The sequence below is a fragment of the Pezoporus occidentalis genome, unplaced genomic scaffold (genome assembly GCF_034315485.1).
Source record: "Pezoporus occidentalis ecotype Australia unplaced genomic scaffold, CSIRO_AGI_Poc_V1 ctg64, whole genome shotgun sequence".
Lineage (NCBI taxonomy): Eukaryota > Metazoa > Chordata > Aves > Psittaciformes > Psittacidae > Pezoporus > Pezoporus occidentalis.
The window spans coordinates 93,391-120,158 of NW_026915987.1; the positions used below are offsets into that span (position 1 = coordinate 93,391).

Here is a 26,768-nt window from a genome sequence, read left to right on the forward strand (position 1 = left end):
GCGGAAGCGCCGCCATTTGCCGGTGCGGGGCGATGCCGGGCCCGCGGCGCTCGCTGGCCTCGCCGGTGGTGAGCGGCGTGCTCTGCCCCTGCGGCTCCCCGAGGGGCACGGACGGCGGCGGCAGCCCCGGCAGCCCCGGGCCCTGCGGTCGGGCCCTGTGCGAGGCCTCCGAGCAGGACCGGCGGCTCCGCGCCCTCTTCCAGAAGCTGGACGTGAACCGCGACGGCGCGCTCTGCATCCACGACCTGGCCGTGGGGCTGGGCCGCCTCGGGCTGCACCGCACCGAGCTGGACCTGCTGGTGAGCGCCGGTCCGGGAGGGAGGGAGGACGGACGGAGGCGCTTACGGTGGGCGCCGGCGGGGAGCGGGCGCCTCAAGCTCCCTCCGTGCTGTCGAAGGGGTTGCGGTGGAGCCGGCGCTGCTTTGCCCCGCATAGAGCGTTAAAGCATTGGTGGGTGCTTGCGTTAAAGCAGCGCTGCTGCTGCGAGCACTGAACCCGGAGGGCTCGGCTTGCTCCCTACCCGTGTTAATGCAGGCGTTTGATCGGGAGCTTCCTGCTCGGGCAGGGTGAAGCAGAAGGAGCCCCCTCTTCCTCCGGGTCCGGGGGTGAGGGAGCTGTATGGTTACTTGTGTTTGCAGGGGGGTTTTGGAAGGGAGAGGTTGTGGTGCAGATTTCGTTGCGTCACTGCGTTTCCTCACGTTAGGCTGTTTGGCACCATGTTGCTGCTCCAGTTTCTTGCCCAAGGTGGGTTATACGAGCCCAAATGGACTGTTTAAAGGGGTTTGAAACGCCTTAAAATGTCCGAAGTGTGGAATTTGGCCCCTTTGCACATGGGGTATATAAAACATGCCGTGTGCTGACTTCCTACCTCTGTGCCCTTTAGTCACACAGCTCTGTGTGTGATGCTGCTCTAGGCTTCAAGGTTCAACGTGATGCTGCTCGGTTTAACTGTAACTGGTGCAGTTTACGTCTGTGTGAGCATGGTGGTTGTATGCAGGACCATAAAAAGGCTGAGTGTCTTGGGAGGGTAAAGCACTAATACAGGCTGGGGAGAGAATGGATTGAGAGGAGCTGTGGAGCCAGGCTGAGAGAGCTGGGCTGGGTCAGCCTGGAGAAGAGAAGGCTCCTGAAGGGGAGACCTTAGAGCAGCTCCAATGCCTAAAGGGGCTGCAGGAAAGCTGGAGAGGGGCTTGGGACAAGGGATGTAGGGACAGGCCAAGGGGAATGGCTTTAACCTGCCAGAGGGGAGACTGAGATGAGCTCTTAGGCAGAAGCTCTTCCCTGTGAGGGTGCTGAGGCGCTGGCACAGGGTGCCCAGAGAAGCTGTGGCTGCCCCATCCCTGGCAGTGTTGAAGGCCAGGTTGGACACAGGGGCTTGGAGCAAGCTGCTCTAGTGGAAGGTGTCCCTTCCTGTGGCAGGGGTTGGAGCCGGATGAGCTCTAAGGTCCCTCCCAACCCACTCTACAGTCTGTGATAGTGGCTGCACACAGGGGTGCAGTCAGGGATGTGCCATCTCTCAATCCTACAGGAGAGAAGAAGAGTTAAAGGATAACTTCTGAGTCACTGAAAACCCACCTCATTCTCAAGCGACGGTCCTTATTCTCTCCCTGTTCTGGGAGTGGTGTCCCAATTTATATGACTGCTTTAATTGCATGTATCCATGCTTCCCAGAGGTGCTGGTTCCTTTCTGGCTCCTACTCTGCAACATCTTCACTTCGAACGCTTCTTTTTGTTTGGCAGCTTCCTTGCTGCTGTAAAGTATGAGACTTTGGCAGCGTGAGCATCTTGACAGTGGTTTAATTGTGCTGCTTCTAAACATATCCTCAGTGCCATGGTGATTTTCTGCTGTGAACCTGATTATACCATATAAATCACCTGCGCATTGTGCATGCCCTGGGCACCACTGACCTGCTTCCACCCATGGGTGCCGGATCCTTTACCCCTGGCAAAGCCTCTCACCAGTAAGTTCTGCCTGCATGCCTGTGTTGGTTGACATCCCTTTTCTCCCCCAGCACGTTATTCAATCCAACCTCCCATGCTCCAGGAGGATGCACCATAAACCAAACCATGTTTTTACTTCCCAGCACATAGCTTCTGTCGTTGGCGCGCTGTGGGACCAGCAGAGAGGAGCTCTTCTCCAGGGACTGGAGCTGTCTGGATGCTGCTTAACAGCCCCATCTTTCAGTTGAAGCCCTTCTCTGTCAGTATTGTTCCTCTTGTTTCCTCTGCCTGGGCCCTTCCGCCATGCAGGAAGTGGCTGGTTGGATGAATAGGGTTTGCAAAGCATTGTTAATGTGGCACAGAACCCCTTCAGCAGTGTAAAACGTGTGTGTTAAGGAGGAGGATGCAGAGTTCAGGACTCTTCAGTTTGCAGTTCAACGTGTGGGAGCAGTGCTTGTGTTGCTGCACAGAAAACAGCCTCATTGTGTGGTTTTTAGGCAAATCAAACAAACTTCCTGCTTCCCAGGCAGTTCTATTAATAAACTGGCTGTTTTTTCTGCCCCATCCCTAGCTAAAAATGGCACCTTGAAGCATGGGGTAACTCGTGTCAAGTCACACTTGAGCGAGGTGCTTAAGCATCAAGATTAGAACCTTTTTTTGATGTATGGGACACGGTGTTTGGAGACCAATTCAGGCATAAATTGGGACATGGTGTTTGGAGACCAATTCAGGCATAAATCACACAGATTGCTTGCGATTAGGAAATTACTTGGTGCCTGTGGTGCGTTTAATTTTCCCTTCCATGCAGCAGCATGTTGGAGCTGGGAGTTGCCTTCTGATGTTTTGGAGACAGATGGAGAAAATATTAGGCTGGAAACGGGAGGTTATCGCTGATCTGAGCTGCAGGCTGCTGATCTCTCTGCGTCACTGGCCTAAAAGGCCTTGTGGTAACAATAATAGTGTTGGGCTCCGACTTGGAAAGAGAATGAGCAACGTTTTGGCTCCTTCAATGCTTGAGAGTTGTTATTGAGATAAACCCCTTTGTTTTGCCTTGGAAAATTGTTGCTTTTCTGTTTTAGCTGTGGCCTTGTGTGGTGGGGGAGAGAAGGGGGGACTTGGATGGCCTTTGAGGTGGAATCTGCTTATGTAAACCCAGGCTGTTATCTTTAAACCATTTGACAAATCCAGAGTGCCAAAGCGTGAGCCTGCTCAAGCAGTGTGTGTTTGCAGGGGTGGTGTGAAGCAATCGACATACTTCAGTCTGCTTGGGCAGTAAAGTGAGAACTATGTGAAGAATCCTTTCAAAGGCTTTCTTGTTCCCCTGTGTAAAGGGATAGTCCTTTACTGCTAAATTACACCTACCTCTGCAATAGTCCATCTCCTGTTACTGCTACCTTATGACCTCCCTCATGACAGTATTTATATAGACTTAGGGAAGTGGAAATAAACACTTAATGGAAGTACTAGTGGTTGAACAGGAACTAGGTTCCCTACTTTGTGTCTGGAGATGATGTGTTGTTGAAAGGATGGGCAATGGCAGTAGTTGTGTACTTGCTAATACAACTTTTCCTGCTGTTCCTGTTTAACTACAGGGCTGGAGTGGTATTGGAAAACCTCATCTCTACTGCTCAAGTTCCAGACAGTTTGAGCTGGTGGGATTAATCCCAGCTAGACACAGACTGAACTTTGTCTTCAGTTTCCTCCTCTGTGGCAGTGCTGAGCATCTTCTGCTGGACTAACACTCAGCTTTAAGAGCAGAGCAAACATAACCCTTGTCTCTTTTCAGTTACAAGTGCTGTGACCACAATGTCCTCCTTGGCCTTGTGATATTTTCTTTTCCCAGGTTCATATTGCTCCCTTGGTATCAGCTTCTCTGTGTGAAACTGCCATCAGCTCCCATTCTGCTGACATGTTCCCATCTGCTTTCATGACTTCTGTCTTAGCCTGGTGTTTCCTCTTTGATCTCCAAGTTCTGGCTATCCAAACTCCCACACAAGGTCTGTTGTTCACTTCTCAGGGTACTGAAGAAGCACAACTGTGCTGCTGCAGCTGGGCTCTGCTGTGTTCTGGGTGCTCAGGCCTCTTCTCTGAGCATCTTTGCTTTTGAAGTACATCTCTGGATGATTCCAGCTGTCAGGAATGTTGTATCTGTGCTGTTCTGGGGCAGCTGGTCAGTTATCTGAGCAGTCTCTTTCTCATGTGACTCCATGGATGGAACTCTTATAGCAGTTGCAATCATATTTAATCTTACTTGTGATCAGTACTTTATCTCCTGTTGTCATTTAATCCTTCCTTTCAAACTCTTTATTTGTGTAACTGTTTTACTCTCCAAGACTTTTGTATACTCTGTACTCTATTGGGCACAATGTACTGAAATTATCAGCAATTATAAGGGGCAGAGGAAGGAGAGAACCTTTTCTGTGTGATGCTCTCGCCTGGTTTTCATTCACATTTGCCTGGAAAAGGAGGGCCTGAGGTTTCGCTGTGTTGCAGAAGCCTGTTTATGGTAAAAAGAGCAAAATTCCAATAGTGTTCTGTAATCCAGACTGGAATATCCCTGCAAACCTATACCCATCTAGAGACATCTTCATGGTTTCTGTGTCCTTAATCGTGCTGGGGCAGTTGTGAAGGTTTTAGCCAGGCCTTTGTAATTCATCACAAAGGGTTGAGCAACACAAGGTTGTAGCAAACAAATGAAGCAGTGTTAGAGTTTGAAATTCCAGTTGATTCCCTTCTTTCTGCTGCCAGGTATTTATCATCAACTCCTCAACCACCCATTTCATGACTAATCCTAAAGGACAAATGTGGGGCTCCCTGAGCCAGTTTAACACAAGGTGAAACTGCTTTCAGCAACGTGTTAAATAACTCCATGCATTTATGTATAATGCTTATTAAAAGAGCAAGCAGAAAGGCTCATATTTGCTGGCTCTGTAGTGAGTGGACGCTTGTTCTTGCTCTTTGTAAAGGACTCTTCCCTGTGAGGGTGCTGAGGGCTGGCTGTGGCTGCCCCATCCCTGGCAGTGTTCAAGGCCAGGTTGGACACAGGGGCTTGGAGCAAGCTGCTCTAGTGGAAGGTGTCCCTGGCTGTGGCAGGGGTTGGAGCTGGATGAGCTCTAAGGTCCCTTCAACCCAAACCAGTCTGGGATTCTATGATGAAATGTGTGGTTTGAGGAGGGCCCTGTTCCCATGCACTTGGGCAATCTGGTGCAAGAGCAGAACTGTAGGTCAGTGATTTAGTTGTAGGTAAAACCTTTCAATCTGTGGTAAGTGCCTGAGTTGGTGTGAGCTCTGGGTTCTCATACTTTTCTCTGCTTTAGGCGTGCTGAAGACTCACATGAACTCTTTGTAATCAATTGGATGAGTTCTTGACAGGCACTGCAAAGCTGAAACTGGCTTTGGCACAGGGAAACTTCTCGACGTGGAGTTGGTTATTAATAGACTTGGCCAGCAGCCTCCTGAAGTGAGAGCCTGGCTGTGCTGGCTAGTGCCCTGGGACAATGCAAGTCAGGGCAGCCTGGCTGGCACCCTCTGCCTGCTATTGTGGCTTTGCCAGCACCCAGAGCCCTTACAGGGAGGCAGGAGGAGAGGGATGCTGGAGACCAGGGGATCTCACGCCGTAATGGTGAAAGCCTTCTCTCAATCTTGGTCTCTGATCATCAGACCTGCCTTGGTGTGATTAATGTGTTAAACTGGCAGTTAAAGTGGTGCATGTCCACTCGGTGTTCAAAGATTGGAATCAAGTTTTTAGATGCAAACACATACAAGAGGAGCTCGCTCTTGCGTAAGCTTACCTTGCATATAAACAAACAACAGTACGTTGGGCAAGTGATGCTTTATGTTCATGTACATACAGGACCAGGTATGCAACTCTTGAGAGATGCAATCTTGGACATCCATTCAGGATGGTTTTTGTCCTCCCTTGGGAGCAAGCTGGAGGAGCCTGGTGGTTCTCAGGTTGATTTAGCAGAGACCTTTGTCCTATTTGCAGAGTGATAATGAATGGAGGACGTTGGCTGGCCTTTGTGAGATGTCAAAGACAGCTTTGGCTTGACATAGCAATTTTAAATGTCGCGTGGTGCGAGAGCCTCTCGTGCAGGGTGGAATCCTGTATGGCACCAGCCTTCCAGTGTAATGTTTCCTGCAGGATGGTGTGAATTCCCAGCTCTCCAGTGAAGTGAGTGCCTGTAGGATCCCTGGAGCCTGAGTGAAAAGAAATGATACAACTGACCCAAAGCAACTGATTGTGCCTGTGTGGAATATGCAGCAGGGTTTGATCTTTCAACACATGTTTGTACAGGGCCTTGGGTGACACGGTCTAGTGTGAGGTGTCCCTGCCCATGGCAGAGGGTTGGAACTGGATGATCTTAAGTTCCTTCCAACCAAACCATCCTATGATTCTTTGTTCTGTGGGGCATTATTTAGTGACCAGGAACAGTAGATACCTTGGTGCGCAGAGGAAAATGTCTCATTCTTCTCATCCACATTGGATCATTACTGAGATAAAGGCAGGTAAAAAAACCCAGGACTTCAGTATAATTACTGCTTCTTTTCATATTTTAACATGAATCTGCCTGAATAGAAAGCAGAACCCTTAAATAGCTAGTGAGTGTTACTAAAATGACATCAAAGCCATAATAAGGACTTGGTCTCCTGTTGGAGAGCCCTACAAAACAGTGGTGGTGCAGTTCTGTGCTCTCTTGCTTATAGTCTAACATGATATGGTGTTGGGAAGAGAGGGGGGAGACAGACCTACTTATAGCATCAAATGGTAAATGAATCTTTGTTCTTGCTCATGTCCTGTCCCTGTACTTGCCCCTCTCAGTGTGGGACACGAGTATGCTTTAATGATTCCCCAGCCTTTGCCTCGGGTAGAGGAGCATAGCAGTGATAACTGGTGTCAACATGGAGATGTTAGAGCTGTTCCAAGTCCCATGTGGTGAGCTGTGGGGGAGCTCCTGGCTCTCAGTGGCTTACACTGAATTCTTCTGTAAGAGAAATTGCTGACATTTTTACATCATGAGTTGCTTGGAAAGGCAAAGCTGTTTGGAATGTGAACCTACATCCTTCAGCCTAAGGGGACAGGGGCTGTGTGAGACCAAGCCCTGGCTGCCTATTTTCTTACTCACTATTTTCTTGATTAACTTTCTAGTGCACCGAGGAGCTGTTCTGTAGTTTGTGAGTTCTAAGGATGGCCTTTCTCTTGGTCAGTCCCTGGTTCTCCATGTGATGCAGTATGACCTCAGTGGAACCCTGCTCTGGGCAATGGCTGTGTGTTTCCCCCTCCCTGGCCAGCTCTCTCTGTATCTGTATTTGGCACTGGCCCCTGCTTGCCTTAATACATCAACTAGAACAGCTCATCCCTTGTGCCAGGGTTCCTGTGAGAAGGTGACCTGGGTTTCTGTGCAGTGTTCACTGAACCGTGCTCCGTCACCTTAACACGTTAACGGAGTTGGATGTCACTGCACGGCTTAATTATTTAAGCAGCAATGGCCAGGTTGTTTAGACTTAATGGTGTGGTGCAGGAAATACTTCAGGGTTAACTTCAGCTTTGTAAAGAGTGGGAAGCACTTAATGCTTCAGTCTTCTAGAAATTACATTTGGAAAGATAAGAGGTACCTGGAAGAGCCCTGGCGGGCTGGGTGCTATCTCTGGCTGGCACATGTGTAAGGAGCACTCCTCCTCCTCAGGGTGCTTCTAGGCCATCGTCCCAAAGGAAGATGAGTCACTGTTCATTCCTCTGGGGTCACCGGAGGAGTTGGAACTGGAGGCAGCTTTTCCTGTGCCGAAGGAGAAGGGTCATTGCGTTGCTCTGAGCACAGCTCCCTTCCCTCTCCCCCCCTTCTTTCCGCCCTCCCTCTTGCATTTTTTACATGTTAGCTAGTCCTCTGCTGGGAGCCTCACATTCCTGCTGGAAAACGCTGTGCTTTTACTCACAAGTCTTCTAGGAGCAAACGGTCTCAATCTGAACTTGTGCCTGGTGCTACCAGGCTGGAAAAGGCAAGTGTCTGCCTGAAGGCTGGAGTTTTAGGCTTAGCAAGCACTAAGATGTGGCCTGTATGATGCGGAGGATACAAGACGCAGCTTAAATCAGAGCCTTCCTCTGACAGATTGCACTGAGGAAAAGACTTGTTTTAATGGAGCAAAACACATCACTCTCTTGCTCTTTGCTTTCTCTTTTCATAGAATCATATAATAGATTTTGTCTCCTTTTGGATGCATTCCATGACTTTATTGTTGGCTTCTCCTCTGGCTGTATAACCACTACCCAGTTTGGTGGTGTAGGACTCTGAGACCAGTTGCCTTTTGTCCCCAGTGACTGGCATGCTGGCAGAGAGGCAGCTTTTAGCTCAGTCCTGAGGCTTTTCTGCCTTAAATCCTGGGCTCTGTTCATGGAAACTGCTCTGTTCATGGAATTCTAGGGCTGTTTGTCTCCTAAGGAAGGCTAGGCTGGGAAAGCTGTTTCACTGGGGCCTAGGTGTTCATGAATTCTGTTCCTGTCACCATTCAGGCAGAGCACTCTCAGTAGTTACTGCATCTTTTCTTATGTGTGAATGATTGGTGGTGTAGGGTAATTCTTGCCTATAAATTCCCTGTAGGAGAGCAGCTGTCTTGCCTCCAGCTATAATCATCTTGTTGTTACCAGGTTTATTATTCTGACCTAATAAAATTCCCCACTTGATAAAAGTAATGCCTTTTTTTTCTTCCAAAATATGATTAGAAAAGCCTGTTCTCCAGGAGCTCTGTGGATGAGTGTAGTGGCAGGATTCCTCTGAGGCTCCCTTTAGTGAGGACAAAGGCCAAAGAAGCATTGCTGAGTTTCAGCTTTAATTGCACCCCAGGCATGAAATTTCTTGCACAAGTTATTGTTTTACTGTGGAATCTCTGCATGAACAGAGAAAGAAGCAATCCCTGCCATGGGTGTACCTCTAAAGCTAATGCAATGCAGAAGAACTGCAAGTTTCAGGTCACATCAGTCTTTGAGGGGTAACCCAAACCACTAAGGACACATTTAAGTCCCACTTTGGGTGCTTTGCCTTCTATATGGTGGCTTATAGCTCTGAGTGGCGGGGCCAGCCCTTTCCACATGTGGTCACATTGCTCTGGACCCCATCCATGAGTAGCCTCACATGGTTACCCCAGCAGAGAGCTCTGTAGTTTTTGGCTGGGTTCATGAGGTTTTGGAGGAGCAGGAGAGCAAGATAAGTGCAGAGCTGATGTGGGGGGGGGGGGGGCGGGTGAGAAGACCTCTTTTAGCAGTGTAAACTTGAGATCAGTTCACTGCTTCCTGTGAAACGACAGCCTCAGGCCGATAGAAGTTGGTTAGAAACTTCCAAATGCCATCCTAAAGGATCTGATTCACTGGCTTTTAGAAAGCAGCTTCATTCCTGCGTTGCAATTGTGATGACTGGCAGCAGCTCAGGGTATTGGAGGCATGACAAGAATTCCTCACTCTCTTCTGCCTGAGCTTCTGACTGCATCCCCATTGGATCTGCGTGGTGCCATTCCTCAGAGAGGGACAGGGCTGTCCCACACCCCAGTGGTACCACGTTGGAATTCTCTGCATTTTTATCTGTTCTGTTTTAGTATGTGTCCAGTTTTAAGGTAAAGAACTGTGTGTTCTGTGTGGAGACCTTGTGATTAAAGAACGTTTTCCTCTTCTTAAGGAATTCTGATGCGTGTTTGCAGAAGAATTCTTTTATAAGGTGCTGTCATCTATGGACTTGTCTCTTTTTCCATTAAGGTTGGTTAAAGGAATTCAGCATCCCCAAGCTCCCACGTGTGATGTTCAGTGTGTTCTTCCTCCCAGATTTATTTGCAAATTGGCTGCTTCAGCTTGCAGCACTTCCAGGTTTTGGGTTGGATTTTCCCTATCTCATATCTGTAAACCAAAAATTCCCTACAGTGTGTCCCTCTCAAAAGTTAGCTGAAAGCAAGAGGTTTTCCGCTTGCCATGGATCTTGCTGTGCTATGGTGGGTTGGGAGCCTCAGGAGGTGGAAGCTGTGGCCTGTACTCATTTACCCTGTTAAAAACCAGACTATTCTCTTATGGAAGAGTAATACTTTGGGAAGTGAGGCGTGCAGTGCCCTCTGTCTGCAGATGCCAAAGGCAGGCATGAATCTGGGACCAGGGAGTAAACTGTTAGTACTTTAAAATGGGAAATGAGCCCAGTGATTGCTGCTGTGGCAGCAGAGGGAATCATGGCATTTCCTGTAGAAATTCGGGGAATATCGTGTGTTCTGTGCTTATATATTGATACATACGTGTAGTCCCGCTCTGGTTAACCCTACCCTTGCGTGGATGAAGTCCTTCAGCAGAACTCGGCCTGTTTGACTTGTCAGTGCTAGCTTTAACACATGTATTAACGAACAACCATGCACGCCGTGGAAGTGTGTCCCTGCGTCTCACTGCGAGCCCAAGAACAGCAACACAATGCAGCACCAAAGAGCTGTTGTAACGATGGATGGGGACTATAATAGACCAGGGAGAGAGGGCAGCAGCGAGAGGTGAATTCAGCCAGGGCTGGGGAAAGCCGCCCTTCTCCCCGCAGAGCCATCTATGCCCTAACAAAGGAGATGCCGAGCTCTGGAACCAGGTACCGTAACCCAGGCAACCCCGCGCTCTGGATGCTGTCCCGCTGCCCGCCCTGCCTCCCGTACCTGCAGCCGGGGCGCGCTCCTCTGCGGGCTCCTCCCGCCCGGCTGCGCGCGCTGCTCCGGAGCACCGCAGCGTTGGGAGCCGGGATTGGCTGGGCACTGCTGCAGTGGGGATGCAGCCTGGGGTTGTTCAGCCTCGCTGCTCGCCCGATGCCGTTGGGATGAGCCGGGACGTGCGGGTGAATTGGCAGCGCTGAGCAGCTTCTCTCCGAGAGCTTCATCTCGAGCTTTCCGCTCTTTAAGCATCTCGGCCAAAGCTGCTCCGTGCCAGGGGTCTTGTGCTTTGTCTGTTGCCATCAGGTCCGAGAGGCTCTGGTACAATGAGCTGCTTGTCAGGCCAGGCACGACCGCAGTAGCAGCGATTTCTAAAGGCAGGAAGCGTCCGCAGGAGCGGGCTGTAAAGAATCCGAGCCTGTGGAGTCGCTGGGTTGAAGCTCCCGCTGGCTGCCGGGCTCATTCCCGTCTCGGGGGTGCTTGGTAGTGCAGTCACATCATCCTTGGCAGCGGGCAGCTCCTGAGAGCGCAGGGCTTCCCTGCCCAAGATGCTCTTTGGAGCAGCAATGCGGCAGACCCTGTGGCGTTTTCTGTCTAGCTTCTTTCCCAGGGCCGTATGCCAAGGTCCTGCAGATGAAAAAGAGGATGAGGCCAGAAACACCACCCCACTTCCAGGCCCCGGGGAGAAAGGGCCAAAGATGTTGGGGAAGCCACAGGACAGAGGGACTGATCCCACTGAAAAGAGACCAACTATCCTACTGGTGGTTGGACCCGCAGAGCATTTTCCAAAGGTAATGGGATACGCAGGGGCTGGTGCACATGATAGAGGAGTGTGTGGTCTGCGGGCAGTAGGGGTGCTGCAAGGTGGAGTGTGTGAGTACCTGGAGGGGTGTGTGTGTATTTGGGGAGGGGAAAAGGGAGCAGGGCACCACGCGTGTGCTTGCTAGGGAGGAAATGGGGGGGATTTAACCTTTCAGACCTGATGTTCAAAGGTGTGTGTGTGTGGGGGGGTGGAATGCTGTTTAGGGGCAAAGGGGAATACGGGAGTCTCGAAGGTTCCTGGACAACTTGTAAGGAACAAGACTGAGACGGCAGGGAATGATGATGCAGGTTAGTGGCGAGTCCCACCCCTGCACTGGAGACCAGCAAAGGAGCAGCTAGATCCCAAAATATTCCAAAGTCTGGTCATTTGGCAAGCCTGGGGAAAAACCAGCGTGTTCCGAGCAGATGAGTAACTGGCTGTATTATCTGAATGGCACAGCCCAGAGGAGAGTAAAGCCTGTCCCTGGGGAGCGGGGAGCATCAGGGAGACACTGGAATCTGGGTTAGGATGGGAACTTCCCCCGGGGGTGTGAGAGCAGGGAGGTGGTGGGTGCACCCAATTGGTGGAGAAGCAATGGTGAGGCTTTGTCTGAGGGGAGGCAAACAAAAGCTGCTCAGTTTAGTGCTGGGCTCCTAGCACAATGCAGGTCTGCCTTAGTTTTGATGGGAAGGGAATGCTGTCCGTATCTCCCAGAGATGGTTCAGTCAGCTCTGCCTGTATGTGGTTTAAAACCAAGGGTGTGACTTGAGAAGGAGGCAGGCATAACCCCTGCAAGTGGTGGGAGCTTGGGATAACAGGGAAGGGCTGCAGCAGGGGTATAGGAGTGCATGACTTGCAGGATCCAGTATTTGACAGGGCATGGTTGTTGCTGTAAGCTTTCTCTGTAAAATGGGGACAAACAGGTTGAAGTTATTGAGGGGGTTAATACCTGGTTTGAGTGGGAAGAGGCAGGGTGGCTTTTTACATGCTGGGAAGCAGAAGCCACTCCCTGCTTGAGTCAGGCTGGAAAACCTCCAGGGACTTTTGCCTTCATCCCTATCGCCGTTAGCACTGTGCATCCTCGTCAGAAAGAGGAGTGTGTGCATTTGGAGGAGGGCTTTTGTGCTCAGGGGTTGAAGGAGGGCAGAGACTGGGAACTGCAGGAGGCTGTGATGAAAACCCTGAAAGCACAGGGCTGGGAATCCGTGGTGTCTCGCAGGGAACAGTGGTCCCTCAGTCATGGAAAGTCCATCTGTTCTCACCTGCAAATGAAGCTTTCTCTGAAAGCTGATCCCAATCTCCTCTTTCCTGCATGACCCTGGCAAGTTTTGCTGCATAGAAACCTTAAAACTGGCTAACAGAGAATACCTAGAGGATAAGGATGTGGCAAAATGGAGTTATTGCAGCTTAAGAAGTAAGTGCCCATCTGCTGGGAGGTTGTGACTGTGTAATTTTAGCCTGCCCTGATTGTAAAGTAAAACACAGGCTAAAGCTCTTGTGTCGGGGATTATGCAGATAGGTTTTACCTTGCAGTTCAGGCCGGCTAATACCGCATCCAGCCGTCGCTGTGGCTCAGCTGACGGACAGTAACTTGCTAAGCTGCAAGGACTTGTTTGTGCTTGATCAGATACCTGTGTTCTAATGACCCATCTGAAAGTCTCTTGCAGCCTCAGGGATGGATTCTAAACCGCCGTGAGCAAACAGTGAGTGTTGGTGTTAAAGAAAATGGGACACACACATACACACAGAGCTTTTGTTCTCTGCCACTGGCTGGCTGTGACCTTGGGAGAAGTCTCTTGGCTGGTGTGGCATTGGGTTTGTAAACCCACCTGTAACTGTGTGCTAAACCCCCATGAAATACCATGTCTGGTGCTGTAAGGAATTGACATCTATCAATAAGCTTGACCAGAGATGCTTCCTAGCCGTGGCTCTTCAATCTTTGCTGTCCTCGGGGTGTTTCTGCTCAGATCCTTGCTCGAAGGAAATGATTTCACCAGGAGGCTGTTTCTGCAGGTGTGGGAGAAAATATTGATTGCAAATGTGATGCGTTGGCCTCCGAGTGTGTGTACACAGGAGAGAGGCATCATCTGCCCCTGATGTCACCATCTGGACTTGTAACTTTGGATCTGTGTGTTGTCAGTGGAACAGGTCACCTTGATGTCAGATACCGTGTACCGGTGTTGTTTTCCCTCCCCGGTCCCTATCCTTCCCCTTGCACAGCCTTGGCTGGCTGCAGCTCTTTCCTCTGCTGGGGGGTCTCTTCAATGATTAACTCCCCTTCTTCAGACACCGTACTCTCTTTGTTTGTGCTTTGGGAGCACTTTCTGTACTGTACAATTAATTATAAGCTACTTTCCAGAATCTAAACACTTAACAAGTCAGCAGAACCTAGGGAAAGCTTCCAGCAATAGCGGTTCTCCCTCTGCCCCATGGTGTACTTGCCCAGCGAGCTGCTTTGCCTGTGGAGGAGGATGTTGGTTACATGCTGTGACGCTCGCTGGCACTTGATATTTATAGAGACCTTTTTTATAGCAAAGTAAATTCAAAATTAAACAGCATGCTTTCCTGCTCCTTGTATGGCTGCATCCTCCCATCCTTCGGGAGGTACCTTCTGCAGCTGATGTAGTAAACCAGTGATGAAGTAGATGCCTATAAGAGTAGAAATGACTTGGAAAGGTGAAGTGTTGGGATTGCAGGGTGCTGAGTAACTTGTGACAGCGCTCAAATAAGAAACAAATCCTATAAATAAAGTGAAAATGGGTTTGCAGCTTCTTTGATGGCAAGAAAACGGAGGAGGAAGATGGACCCATCTCATGCTCCCTTTAGCAGAGGAGGCTATCAGCTAGGCTGCCTTCACATGGACCAGAAACATGTAGGTCCAGCTTCATTGTAAGAAGTGTCCGACTTGAAAGGCCTGACTTCCTTTGGAGCTATGTGCCCTGTCCTGGGCTTGACCAGGATTAGACACAGCTACCAAGGGATGTACAACCCATACAACTCCTGGCTGTATATGTGCTGGCAGGGGCTGGGGGAGCAGGACCAAGGCTTGGGGTGCTGTGTTCCAGCAGCACTGACCCTGCAGCTTTGCCTTTTGAGTACTTCCAGATTTACCCAGGGTTTCTTAGGTGAAATCTGGAAACCTGTTAATGCTCAAGTTCCTTTTGCCACTATACCCAGAATTGCTGGTATAAACTTCATCCTTAATCCGTCTCTCCTTCTTAGCTCGCTGCCCTGTAATTAATACCCTGCTTAAAATCAGCTTTCTCCGCTATATTACCTTCCTTCTTTCCCCTGACGTCAGTAATGGGGCTTTTCTTCCCTAAAATGAGCAGATTTTGCCTTTTATCCCTGGCTGCCGACTCCAGACAGAGTTTATTGGGGGAATCTGCATCATGTTGGCATAGCAACCAAGCAGCTCTACCACTGATGCTTGGCAACTCGTGGGAAGGACTACAGAGGATCTTAAGACTTGGTGGAGCAAATCTGAGTTATATTTGTGCACATACTACCTGGAGCTGGGGGTGGGCTGCTCGCCTTGGTCAGGCTCCTCCATCATGGAATGGTTTGGGTTGGAAGGGACCTTAAAGCTCATCCAGTTCCAACCCCCTGCCATGGGCAGGGACACCTTCCACTAGAGCAGCTTGCTCCAAGCCCCGTTCACCCCGGCCTTGATGCTGTTGGCGTGCAGCATTAGGATGCTGTCGGTGTGCAGGGAGTGAGCTGCTGCAGCTGATCTTTAAGAGGATCTGGAGTCCCTGAACACATCCTGTTTCCATGCAGAGGAGCGTCAGCAGAGAGGAGGTTAAGCCTGGTTAGGTAACATGGCATAGAGCTGGGGTAGATGAGGTGCTGGGGGAGGACGTAGGAACTGTTTGGGTCACGATTCTCAAGGGTACCCAATTGCTGTGAGTCAGGATTTATTAAGCTTAAAAAAACTCTATTAAAATATCCTTGAAATAAAGCCCCAGATTAAATATTCCCAATCCATGTGATTGACACGTAGCTCCACAAACAGCTCACTGCAGACCTTGGCTTCTCCTTACAGAACAAAATGCCACGGTAAAGACGTAAAGGCCCCTTGTGCATTAGGATGGGAGGAAGGGAGTGCTTATTGGACTTTGCACTGGCCAGGCAGGCTGTACAGACAGAGCAAACACAAGGAAATGTTGCTGTGTCTGCAGTGGTGGGGAAAGCTGTTGCTGGGCTGGCTTAAACCAGCTAAGCAAACACGCTGTGCTACTTCAAGTGCAGGCAGGGCCATGGTGTTCTGGTTATGGGCTATGGCTTTTTGCATCTTCCTTGTGTAGCATCTTATCTTTGGTGAACATCAAGACCGTAACTTTATTGGCAAACTCATGTTAGCAGCGAGTTATTTATTGTGGCTTGAGTAGCCTTGTAACCTGCTGCACTGCTTTGGTACTCTCACTGCAGAGCTAGGTGTTATCCCTGCATCAAACTCCACTAAATGCTTAAAAGCCTGTAATTAGGTCCACATTAAATGATGTGTGTGCCACACTCCCGGGCTTCCTCCTGATGAAAGCCCAGGAAGTCCCTGACAAAGTGGTTAAATGGTAGGAGCTGGAAAGTGTTGTTCTACCTGGGCCACTTTATAGCACACATCTGACTGCAATGTGTAATGGTGGCTGGAAGAGGAGGAAAACCTCTTCAGCTGGTGTAACTGCTGTGTGGATGCTTAGCTAAGGGCCTTTGGAGCAGATGGGGCTGTTCTGAAGCCTGCCCTTGATTTAGTGGTTCTCTGGATGTTCAGCACAATGGCAAACCTTTTCCACAGGCTTTACTGGTGTTGGTGACTGGAGTGCTGCAGAGGAGAGAGATGCTGGTATGCAGGTATCTCTGCTCCTGGCTGGCATTGAGTGCTTTTGGGAGAGCTTGCAATCAAAGCAAATCAACTCATAGCCTTATAAAAGTGGAACTTTTGCTTAACTGGATATCCCAAGCATGTATGAAAGCAGTAGGTGAGTGGCATCCTGCTCTGTGTTCTGGAGGCAGATTTCTTGGGATGAGGAGGACAGAGTCCTCTTGTGTCGTATGGGTGGGAGAGGTCATGCTCAAGCCTGGTCCCTATTGTGCTGCGTATGTAGATTCTTGGAGATGTGAAAACAGGACCAGAAAGGACAGACCGGATGTAAGGAGCAGCGAGCAACATCCCACCTGGATGTCAGCCAAAGCCTCTTGAGTTGAGAGAGGGAAGCCTGGTTAAGAGTTAACTTGTGGTGAGCTGATGTAAGGTCTCTGTGCTCCATGGGAGCCTGGTGTTGAGCAATGGGAGGCCTCTTACATTGCCTGCTGGGTGGGACTCTACAGCCACAGCTTCCCTTTTAAGTAGAAGGGCAGGGCTTGTGCAGCCAATCCCACCCGTGCCAGCTTTGCTCATAGGCATGTGTCATGAGGCTTGCCGGCATTTCCTTTCCACCACACACTGAAAGCAGCTCCTGGGAATCACTTGGTTTTAATTCCCTTCCCAGTGGGTCCAAGCAGGGCAGCTGAGGCTCTGGCTTGGGAAGATGCTCTGCCTCTGCCTGTATGTGCCGGTGTTCGGGAAGTCCCAGGCTGAGTTTGAGTACTTTGAGTCGAAGGGGCTGCCGGCTGGACTCAAATCTATCTTCAGACTCAGCCTTTTCATTCCATCCCAGGAATTCTCCACCTATCGCCAGTGGAAACAGGTATGGCTCTGAGGGAGGAATGGGGATGAGTGATGGTGGTCTCTAATACCCTCAGTGGCAGGGTTGTGGGGGAGAAGCTCATGATGGCTCTGTCATCATAGCAGGGTGTAGCATGGACCCATTGGTTGGGGTTGCTGAAACAGCGTGGAGGTTCTTTTGGGTTGGATCATAAGAGAGCTCAGTGCCTCTGTGTTTAAACCAGTTGATTTGATGCACAGTAAATAGAAAAAGGGTTTTTCCCAACTGTTCTTCTCTAACTGATCTGCTCCAATAGAGTGTTCCACATCCTCTTCCTTTTCCTTCTTGCATCCTGCCTCCCTCTGGCAGGAGGTGTGTCATCTGGTGTCAGCCCCCAGTGAGGGTGAGCGGGTTTGTGCTATAAGCAGAAGAGCAGCTTCGTGCTCGTGGCTCAGCAGTGGTGAGTGGGCTGAGCTGGGGGAGGTTATAGAGCATTCCCCTTCACTGTGGAATGAAGAGGCACTAAATCCATGGAGTGCTCTGTCTGACCGTATCACAGCCCTTGCTCTCAGCTTGCCCTGCTGCTGTGGCTCTTATCACCAGGCTTGAAGAGCACAGACAGCTGATGATTGAACAGCAAAGCTGGGTGGGCTTTTTATATCTCTGTACAGACACAAAGCGTAATGGTAGCAGGCTTTAAGACATGTGGGGTCCCACAATGTGCTGCGGGGTCTGTGTGTGGTGCAGGTGACCATACAAGCAACAGCAGCCACGTAGCTGTCGGTGACCAGTTCTGTCTATGGAGGGTTTGTATTTGCTATTAAAGAGCTGCAGGCAGGCACTTGTTCGTAGCTCTGGAGAAGATGCTGTTGGCTTTCTCACCCTTCCCATGTGTGCTGTGGGTTAGTGCTGGGCAGCAGAGCAGCTTTCATTACCTGCGGTCTCTGACCGTCGCTCGCACATCTCTGTGGCTGGGAGCACAGGAGCACTTGCACAGTCACATCCCTGATACAGTGCTCTCAGTCATCAGTGCCTGCCAACTGCCTGTGGCCAGCCGGAGGGAAGCCCTGATTCAGCTGTTCGAGGCCAGCCTGCTGACATGTGAGGGGTGTTGCTCTATCTTTAGCCTGCAAGTTGAATGTAAGGTCATAGCTGAACTTTACAACAGTCATATGATGAATTGCAAGTGAAGAATACCGGGTGTACCTCAAAGGTCAGGGCTGCTGGGACAGTGCTTTCTTATTTAAGGCTCCTAAAATGATTAGGAATAATCCTCATAGCATTCGGGCTGAAGTGACGGGGCTGAGAGTGGGTTTTAATAGTGAAGTATTTAGTGTTTAAGTCATTTAAAATGGCATGGAAACACAGGCTTATGAAGGGGACTGGTGCTCATAGGTGAGGAAATATCACAATAAGCTTATTACTTTTGAAGCTCAAACAAGATACTGGTGGGCAGAGGGTTAGCCTAATGTTGGATTTCAGCTCAGAGCTTCCTTCTCCCACCTACTGTTCACATACGTGTTACAGGGATTAAACCAAAACTGTAGGTGATGCAGTAGACTGAATCACCCCTCATTTACTGTTGCCCATTGATTCATGTTGGAAAAGACTTGAAAGCTGTCAAAGAGCAAGTGACTGAACAAGAAGAGGAATAGGAACTCCCTGAGCCACATTCCTGCAGCCTGGAGATCACCTCTCCTGTCAACAAGTGTGCCCTTAGATAGGACAGTCCATGTGCTATTGCCCTGTGCTGGAGTGGGTTAATGAGTCATTTACCTTGTCCTGGATGTCTGGCACAGAGTCTGATCTTGATTTTAGCTTTGTCCTATTAAGAGCCTTTTCTTGTTCTATATGCATCTCATGGAAACTTGTATAATTAGAGCACATAGCTTCAGGGTGCCTAAACCAGTTCATAGGGGTTTTTATCTTTGGCTGTGTCCATTAGAGCTGGGCAGGCTTTTTCTGGTTGGAGTTTGTTATTGCCAGAGGCACCTAACTTCTCTAAGGATCGTAGTAGGCACGAAATTCCTTCTCCTATTCAGGTGTTTTTATTACCTGAAGTTTTGTGATTCACTTTGTATGCAAATCTGTTCATATTTAGTTCAAGAACCACTCCTTTATAAGGTGTTAAATCGTGATACAGCACTAAGATTAGACACATGATAGTGGCACAATATCCCTGTCAAGGCATGAGGCATTTTATCTGCCTAACTAACTTTAGGAGAGGCAGTTGCCTGGAATCAGGTGACTTCTTACATTACTTCTTTGCTCACATTTCTTTGAGGAATTGTGATTGTCAGCTGTCTTCTGGAGGCAAAGTCAAAGTTGGGTAGGAAATGATCTTTATATTGGATAGAATGAGGGGCAGAGCTGTCTGAACAAAGGAACTGACAGCTTTTGATGTTCCTGAACAGAAAATTGTGAAGGCTGGAGACAAGGACCTGGATGGACAACTGGATTTTGAGGAATTTGTTCACTATCTCCAAGATCATGAGAAGAAGCTGAGACTGGTCTTCAAGAGCTTGGATAAGAAGAATGATGGTAAGCACCTTTCTCGTGCTCATGAATAGGCCTGCTCCATGAGTGAGCTCGTAATCCGTATACCTGAGCTCACTGGCTTATCTTTGCAGGCCGTATTGATGCCCAGGAGATTGTACAGTCCCTTCGGGACCTGGGAGTCAAGATCTCTGAACAGCAGGCTGAGAAAATCCTGAAGAGGTGAGGATTCCGCTGCTCCTTCTCCTTTACTGCTGAGGGGGTTAGAAAGAAACAGAGAGACAAGGAACCCATCTCTTCTTTCTACCCTGTACGCTCTTTCCAGAGACCTCAGCTCCTCCCTTTTTGCCTGTTGTTCTTCATTTTGATCTGTTTTTTAACCCTCTCCATGGTTTGACGCTTACAAAGTCATAATGCACTATGGAAAGTCACTGTCAATCTCTTTTATTTCCTGACCTGTTGTGGGTATTTGCATCCCTGTCTCATTGTCCTGCTGCCCCAAGCTTGCTGCTTTGGAGGACTGTGCAGTTGCTCTTTGGAAATGCTGAGTGCTTTGTGCATGTGGCACTAACATGGTAACAACCACTTATTTGTGCTGTTTTTTCCTCTTTCTTTCCTCTGCTACCTTCCCTCTGTGTGTTTGCCTGTGTGTCAGAATAAGGACGGGACACTTCTGGGGTCCTGTCACCTAGTAAGTATTATTTTGCCTTCAGTGTCAGTTGTGTCCCTGATCTTGGTAGGAGGGGGTGCAACTACTCCTGTGGGTCAGTTAAAGGGGAGAGACAGGGGAGGAACAAAGGAGCCCACTTCTACCTGTGCTGTGTTTGAATAGGTTTTAGCTTTGTCTTGTGTCTCTTTAGAAGTCTTTTAGTAGCTGCTTTGCAAAACTTCGTTTGGTGTAGGCCTGAATAATCAAAGGGAAGGGGAGGAGGAATTTGTCATCCAGTGGGAGTCTGTACTCACTTAATGCTGCATCTTTTTAGCATGGATAAAAATGGGACAATGACAATTGATTGGAATGAGTGGCGAGACTATCACCTGCTGCACCCAGTGGAGAACATTCCTGAAATCATCCTCTACTGGAAGCACTCCACGGTAAGAAGTGGCTCCTCTGCAACAGGTCTTGCTCTTTGCCCAGCTTCTCAGCCAGAGTCCTGACCCCCAGGAGCTGCTATCAGCAGTCCTATCTTTCTCTCTATGGTTCAATAGCTGCCTTGTAGCCCTAGGAGCCCAATTGCTTCCTGTCCTGTTATCTTGCCACCCATCACTGGCACAGCTTCTGAAGCCTTTGGCACAGGTGATAACTGCACAAAGATGAGGGTGTTCACTTGACTTGTGCCTCTCAGAGCTCATACCCATGGCCAGTCCCTGCTGGTTCAGGACCTGTTAAAACTGGAAATGGATTTGACAAGCACCCGTCCTTCCTGGAGATATTTCAGTGTGTGTAAAGAGCATGTAATGAGATTAAACTGGCTGCAAGCGTGGAAGGTTCCAGACAGGTCCAGTGTTTTTTGCCAGGCAGCTGCCTGCAGTTGGTCATTTTGTTTCTTACAATGATCCACAGCATTTTAATGCAGACAAATGTTGAGCAGTTGCCAGATTCATGAGCAGAAATCTCTGGATGTGAAGGTTCCACCTGTGCCGTGCTTATAAACAGTGGTGGTTCCTAAGGCCAGGCACAGCAGTTAAGGGCTATAGATAAGCTGCTGAGCTGGGCTAAGTGTATCCAGTCCTTCAACACTTCGCACTGATTAAGAGCAGTAAGACTTGGACATAGTCACTGGCTAATGAAACGTTTCTCAACACCTTCTACTTCTGCAGATCTTTGATGTGGGAGAGAACTTGACTGTCCCTGACGAGTTCACGGTGGAAGAGAGGCAGACAGGGATGTGGTGGAGACACCTGGTTGCAGGTGGAGGTGCAGGTGCCGTGTCCAGGACTTGTACAGCTCCCTTGGACCGCTTGAAAGTGCTCATGCAGGTATGATGGAGCAGCTTCAGTTTGTTTGGATACCCAGGCAGATTCCTTTAATATTCTTGGGTGCCTAGGAGGTAATAATCATAGAATCACAGAATAGTTTGGGTTGGAAAGGACCTTAAGATCATCCAGTTCCACCCCCCTGCCATGGGCAGGGACACCTCACACTAAACCATGCCACCCAAGGCTTCATCCAACCTGGCCTTGAACACTGCCAGGGATGGAGCATTCATATAACGTAATAATAGTAATAATACCCATCAACACATTACAGCACTCTGACCAGAGTTAGTATCATTGCTCATGTATTGCTTTTTGGATTATTTGAATGATCCAAGTCATGTTAAAGTTGTCTTTGTTGATTAGGGAAAAAATACAGAAACTGTTCTGGGAGGTGACATATGAGAGCTCTCAATAGTTGGGGAGCTTTGTGCTTTAGAGCACTGGAAACCTTGGGTGTTGGTGAAACAGGTTTAAGCCTTGTGTTTTCATGAGGCTGCTAGAGTTGAAGTGGTTGTTGTGGTCAGGGGGCAGCACTTGAACTTACTGTAAGTATTATCAGCATTAGAAAGGAGTTAGTAAACCTTGATTTTTCACCTGCTTTGCCACTGTACTTGCTCTTGTGCCAGCTGAGAAGTTTACCTGGGGTAACTGATCCTGCAGTAGGTATGGGAGTTGTTTATTTAACCTTTCCTCCCGTTCTAGAGAGAGATACTGATTAGGTCCATTAGTTAACAGTAGACTTTGCAGGAAAGGAAAGAAGCTTGCTTTCCTATTGTAGGAGTTATCTGGGAGGGATTAAAGCCTTGGCAAATCTCTGGGTAAATGAAAAAAGTGCCCTTTTGTCCCTGGATTACAGAAAAATGTGGCATTGTCGTAATCGGGGCTGGAGCTAATCCAAGCTTGCCTGCTCTCTCCCAGGTCCATGCCTCCCGCAGTAACAACATGTGCATCATTGGCGGCTTTACTCAAATGATCCGAGAGGGTGGACCAAGGTCACTGTGGCGAGGGAATGGCATCAATGTGTTGAAGATTGCACCCGAATCTGCCATTAAATTCATGGCCTATGAGCAGGTGAGTAAAAGGGCACAGACAGAAGGCTTTGCAGAAGGACAAGCTGAAAGAAAAGCTGGCTGAGGTAAGTCAGCGAGGCTCAGTGTCTGTTTTGGCTTTTACAGATTAAGAGGTTCATCGGCACTGACCAAGAAATGCTGAGGATCCATGAGCGGCTGTTAGCTGGTTCTCTGGCTGGGGCCATTGCACAGAGCAGCATCTACCCCATGGAGGTGAGGCCCGGGGCTCACAGTCCAGCCCTTGGGGGATCATGGCAAGGTGCTGAGATGGGAGAATGTGGGTAGAACAGCAGCACTGTGATAGCTTAATTCTTGGGGGTCATGTCAGGTAGTAGTGCTTGCATGATACTTGCTGTAGCCAAGTCATGCTCTTAAGTATGACATGGTGTTTTTATTCTCCTGTTGATTCTCCCATAGGCCTTCATGGTGTTTATTTTTGCCTTCTAGGTTCTGAAAACAAGGATGGCTCTAAGGAAGACAGGACAATATTCAGGCGTGTTGGATTGTGCCAAAACCATCCTTCAAAAGGAAGGAATGGCTGCCTTCTACAAAGGCTACATCCCCAACATGCTAGGAATCATTCCGTATGCTGGCATTGACCTGGCAGTCTATGAGGTATAAACCCTTTAACTTGTAGGGCTGTGCTGCTTGTGTAGCTGTATCATTGTCAGACCTGACGGTTACTACAGGAGTTTATCAGAGCTTTCCTGATCAGCTTTGTAGGGCACAATTGGATTTATTTTTACCCAAAATGGCCTAAAAGATAATCCAGTACAACAGTTCTGCTTCCCTAGTCAACATTATGCTTGGTCCCTTGTTTGCTTTCTTTATGAGAAAGGATTTTCCCAAGTAGCAGTAGCTCAAAAAGCTTTGAGAAGCCTCATGCTCCTGGCTGAATTTGCACTGGGTTTCTGGGCCTTTACACTACATCTTTCACACAGTATGATATGCTTTTTGATTGCCCCTTCACTGCTAACATGCAACTTGTTCCTTCCAGACACTGAAAAATGCCTGGTTACAACGCTATGCTGTCAACAGCGCCGACCCCGGAGTCTTTGTTCTGCTGGCCTGTGGCACCATCTCCAGTACCTGCGGGCAGCTCGCGAGTTACCCCCTGGCTCTCGTGAGGACACGCATGCAGGCCCAAGGTGAGGGCCTCTGGGAACTGGGGGAGCTCGTGCCACGGTCTCTGAGCTGGGTAAAGGTCCTACAGTGTAAACGTTGCAACCACAGCCTTCCCTGGCCTGTGCAGCTGAGCAGAAGGCTGTTTGCCATGCTGCAAGGGGACAGTGGACTTTGTGCTGCCCTTAGTGTCAGGGGCTGAGCACCTGCAGGGCAGAGCTCTTGTTTTGATGAGCAGTTTGGGGTTAAGGGCATCTGCAGGTCAGCTTGAGAGGATGCCTGTGATGCGCAGCGTGGCAGTGGCTCATGGAGAAGTTAGGTGCTGTTCCCCATGAAGCGCTTTTGCTCTGTGAACATCCACAGGAAGCACTTAAATCAAAACACCTGGGCTGCATTATTGATCTGTGCCTTTCTCTATTACAGCTTCGGTGGAGGGTGCTCCTGAAGTGACAATGAGGGGACTCTTCAGACACATTCTGAAGACAGAGGGAGCCTTTGGTCTTTACCGGGGTCTGGCACCGAACTTTATGAAGGTGATCCCAGCTGTAAGCATCAGCTACGTGGTTTATGAGAACTTGAAGATGTCTCTGGGCGTGCAGTCACGGTGACCAGGAGATGCTGAGGACTTTGAACTCTGAAGTCTTGGGGTGCAGCCTCAAGACGTATAGCCACCTCTCATTCTGTGAATGTGTTGACACTAAGCTGACTTAAGCAAAGCTGTGAAATCTCAGATAGTTTGTAAGTCAGTAAGGGGAGGGGGAGGATCTGGTGGCCTTTGCCATCTTGCTACTCTGTTCTACATCAAGTGGTCCTTTGTGTTGGGCCTTTTGGGAGACCGGGGGGCTTAACTTCTGGTTGAATCTTAAGGCACGAGTTGCTGAGGTCAGTTCCCAGCAGCATGGCAGAGTAGCAAAGGTTTGGGTAAAGGGTCTGCTTTCAGTGTATAGCGTGTGCAGAGCTGTTTGCCTGCAGATGAGCACCTTCTGACTTGCTGAAAGAGCTTCTTTTTCCATTCAGAGAGCTTCTTTTTCTTGTCCCATTCAATTGTTCAACTTCCTACCCGTGTTCAAATTTGTACAAACCTCGTGTAGGAGCTGCTGCCACACCAGGCTTGTTGTTATGTTTACATATATTCCTTTGGGTAGGAGACATTCATGTTCTGCTTCCAAGACTTGACATGAAATGGAACTTTGAACTGTACTGGTTTTGAGGGCTGGTGGGCAGTGGTTTATCTGATCAGGCTGAAGGCTGTTTAGACCAGCCTGATGAAGAGTTAAAGTTATTTATTTTTGATAGGTTTAAGTGTGTCTCATAAATCCACTAACAAGATGCACTTACTAACAGAAGCAGCAGACTAGAGCCTGCATGCCTCTATCCTTTGCATGCCGGGATTGGCTTGTCTTATACTCAGCAGGGGCTTGGAAAAGAGGAGGCAGGAGAGCCCTGGGTGGACTGGCACCTTGATGCATGGCTTTAGTGAACAAAACCCACTATATCACAGCTCCTGCGCAGTCCTGCTCCCAGCACAACGTGAGAGCTTCTGCGCAGCGTTGCATGGGCCTTTGAATTCCATTCTGCCTGGTGCCAAGGGTAACTGGTGGAACCTTTTCCAACCCCCGTGCCTACGCTGCTATCTATCTCTTTAGACCTCTTTGTAGATTGATGTTCAGGTTTGTGTTAGCAGGATGGAGTCCCCAAGCCAGGAGTGTGTGTGCTGTTGGGAAGGGGTGTTAGGGAAGAGGGGCTGGTTGTCACTGGGAGAGGTGGGCTTTCAGTCCTGAAGACATGCTTGCTTTGCTTTCAAAGGGTGCTTTTCATAAGGCTAAGGGAAAGACATGGCTTTAAAATTTCTCTGACTGCATTATGGGCTACTTTAATCGATAGGATCCGGCTGCTGAGGCCTGGGGGATCCTCGTCCAACTTTTCACTTTGGGCAAAAAAGAAAGGACCAGCGTTGCATTCCACTGTTTTACTGCTTAAAGCATATTTATTTTGTATTTATTTGAACAGAGTTATGTCAGACTATTTTTATAGACTTGTTTAAATATTGTTACTGTGCTCGTAGGTCTGGTTTAGGAAGTTCTCTTTGTTCTCTCACATCACACAGCTGAGTCGTGGGCAGGGATGCTAAAGCACCTTCCTCTTGGGGCTTGAGCTGCCTTTCCCACGTCTGGGGTTGTTGCTGGAGGACCTCAGCCCAGAGAAATTCTGTAGCAAGAAGCCATAGGAGAGAAGGGAGTAATTGGGAAGCAGAACCTTGGGAGGAGGGAGAGGGTGCACTGTGAGGCTTGCCTTACGTTGGAATTGCCTCCGTGCATGGCTGCGAGGCTGGTGGGTGGATGGCTGAAGTTGGGAAGTAGAAGGTCTGTGTATGTTAGATGTCACAACGGATAATTGAGAGCAATCCTGGGGAAATCTTAGGGGAAAGGGGGAGGGAAGAAATCTCAGGGACTAAACCCACAAGTTTCCAGAGAGATGGCAGGAAACTTGCGCTTGGGCACGAGCTGCTTTGAGGCTGGATCAGCAGAGCCTGCTGCTGGGGCAGTGCTCTTCCTAGGCAAGTGGGCACTGTGGAAACCAGACAAGGATGCACTAGCACTTAGCAGCTGCTTTTATGCTGACAGCTTTGGTGGTTCATGGAGAGTCTCCCAGGTAAGGCTCTGCCATGGCTATCCAGTGCTGGCAGCAGTTAGGCACATGGAAATCTAAATCAGTCTGAATTAGTGATGTGATTTTTTTCCACCCCCCCCTCTTCTTGAGACCTGTCATAAATTCTGCAGTGGCTCCTTCCTACCAGTGTGGCCTAATGGGAATATGAATATCAGAATGCAAAAATCAATGCAAAATGACAACCATCTTTGTAGCTGTAACCACAAATTGTTATAATACAAATCTAACTTGGATTCTTCATGTAGGGAACAGTCTGCTAATAAAGGTCTGTCAAAGAGATACCACGTGTCTGCGTCTCTTCATTAACGTGGTTTGTTGGTGCTGTTTGTGGCCAGACTCTTCCTGGGATGATTCCCACTGAGGATGCTGCCACTGGGAAGGATTTTCCCTATGGGG

General features: G+C 49.1%; 1 protein-coding gene across 6 annotated transcripts; it reads left to right on the top strand.

The window, feature by feature from the left end:
- SLC25A25 (solute carrier family 25 member 25) lies at positions 1–26,651 on the top strand. Of its 6 annotated transcripts, none has more exons than XM_062640301.1 (11): positions 1–299; positions 19,449–19,575; positions 19,665–19,752; positions 20,186–20,221; positions 20,514–20,625; positions 21,352–21,510; positions 22,429–22,581; positions 22,686–22,793; positions 23,028–23,195; positions 23,578–23,728; positions 24,126–26,651. In XM_062640301.1, the coding sequence occupies exons 1-11, from the start codon at positions 33–35 to the stop codon at positions 24,308–24,310; spliced, it is 1,554 nt and encodes a 517-aa protein (XP_062496285.1). In that variant the 5' UTR covers positions 1–32; the 3' UTR covers positions 24,311–26,651. The 6 variants fall into 6 exon arrangements, with proteins under 6 accessions (XP_062496285.1, XP_062496287.1, XP_062496286.1 ...); XM_062640302.1 differs by lacking the exon at positions 1–299 and adding an exon at positions 10,708–11,381; XM_062640306.1 differs by lacking the exon at positions 1–299 and adding an exon at positions 16,574–17,076.
- The last annotated feature ends 117 nt before the right edge of the window (positions 26,652–26,768 follow it).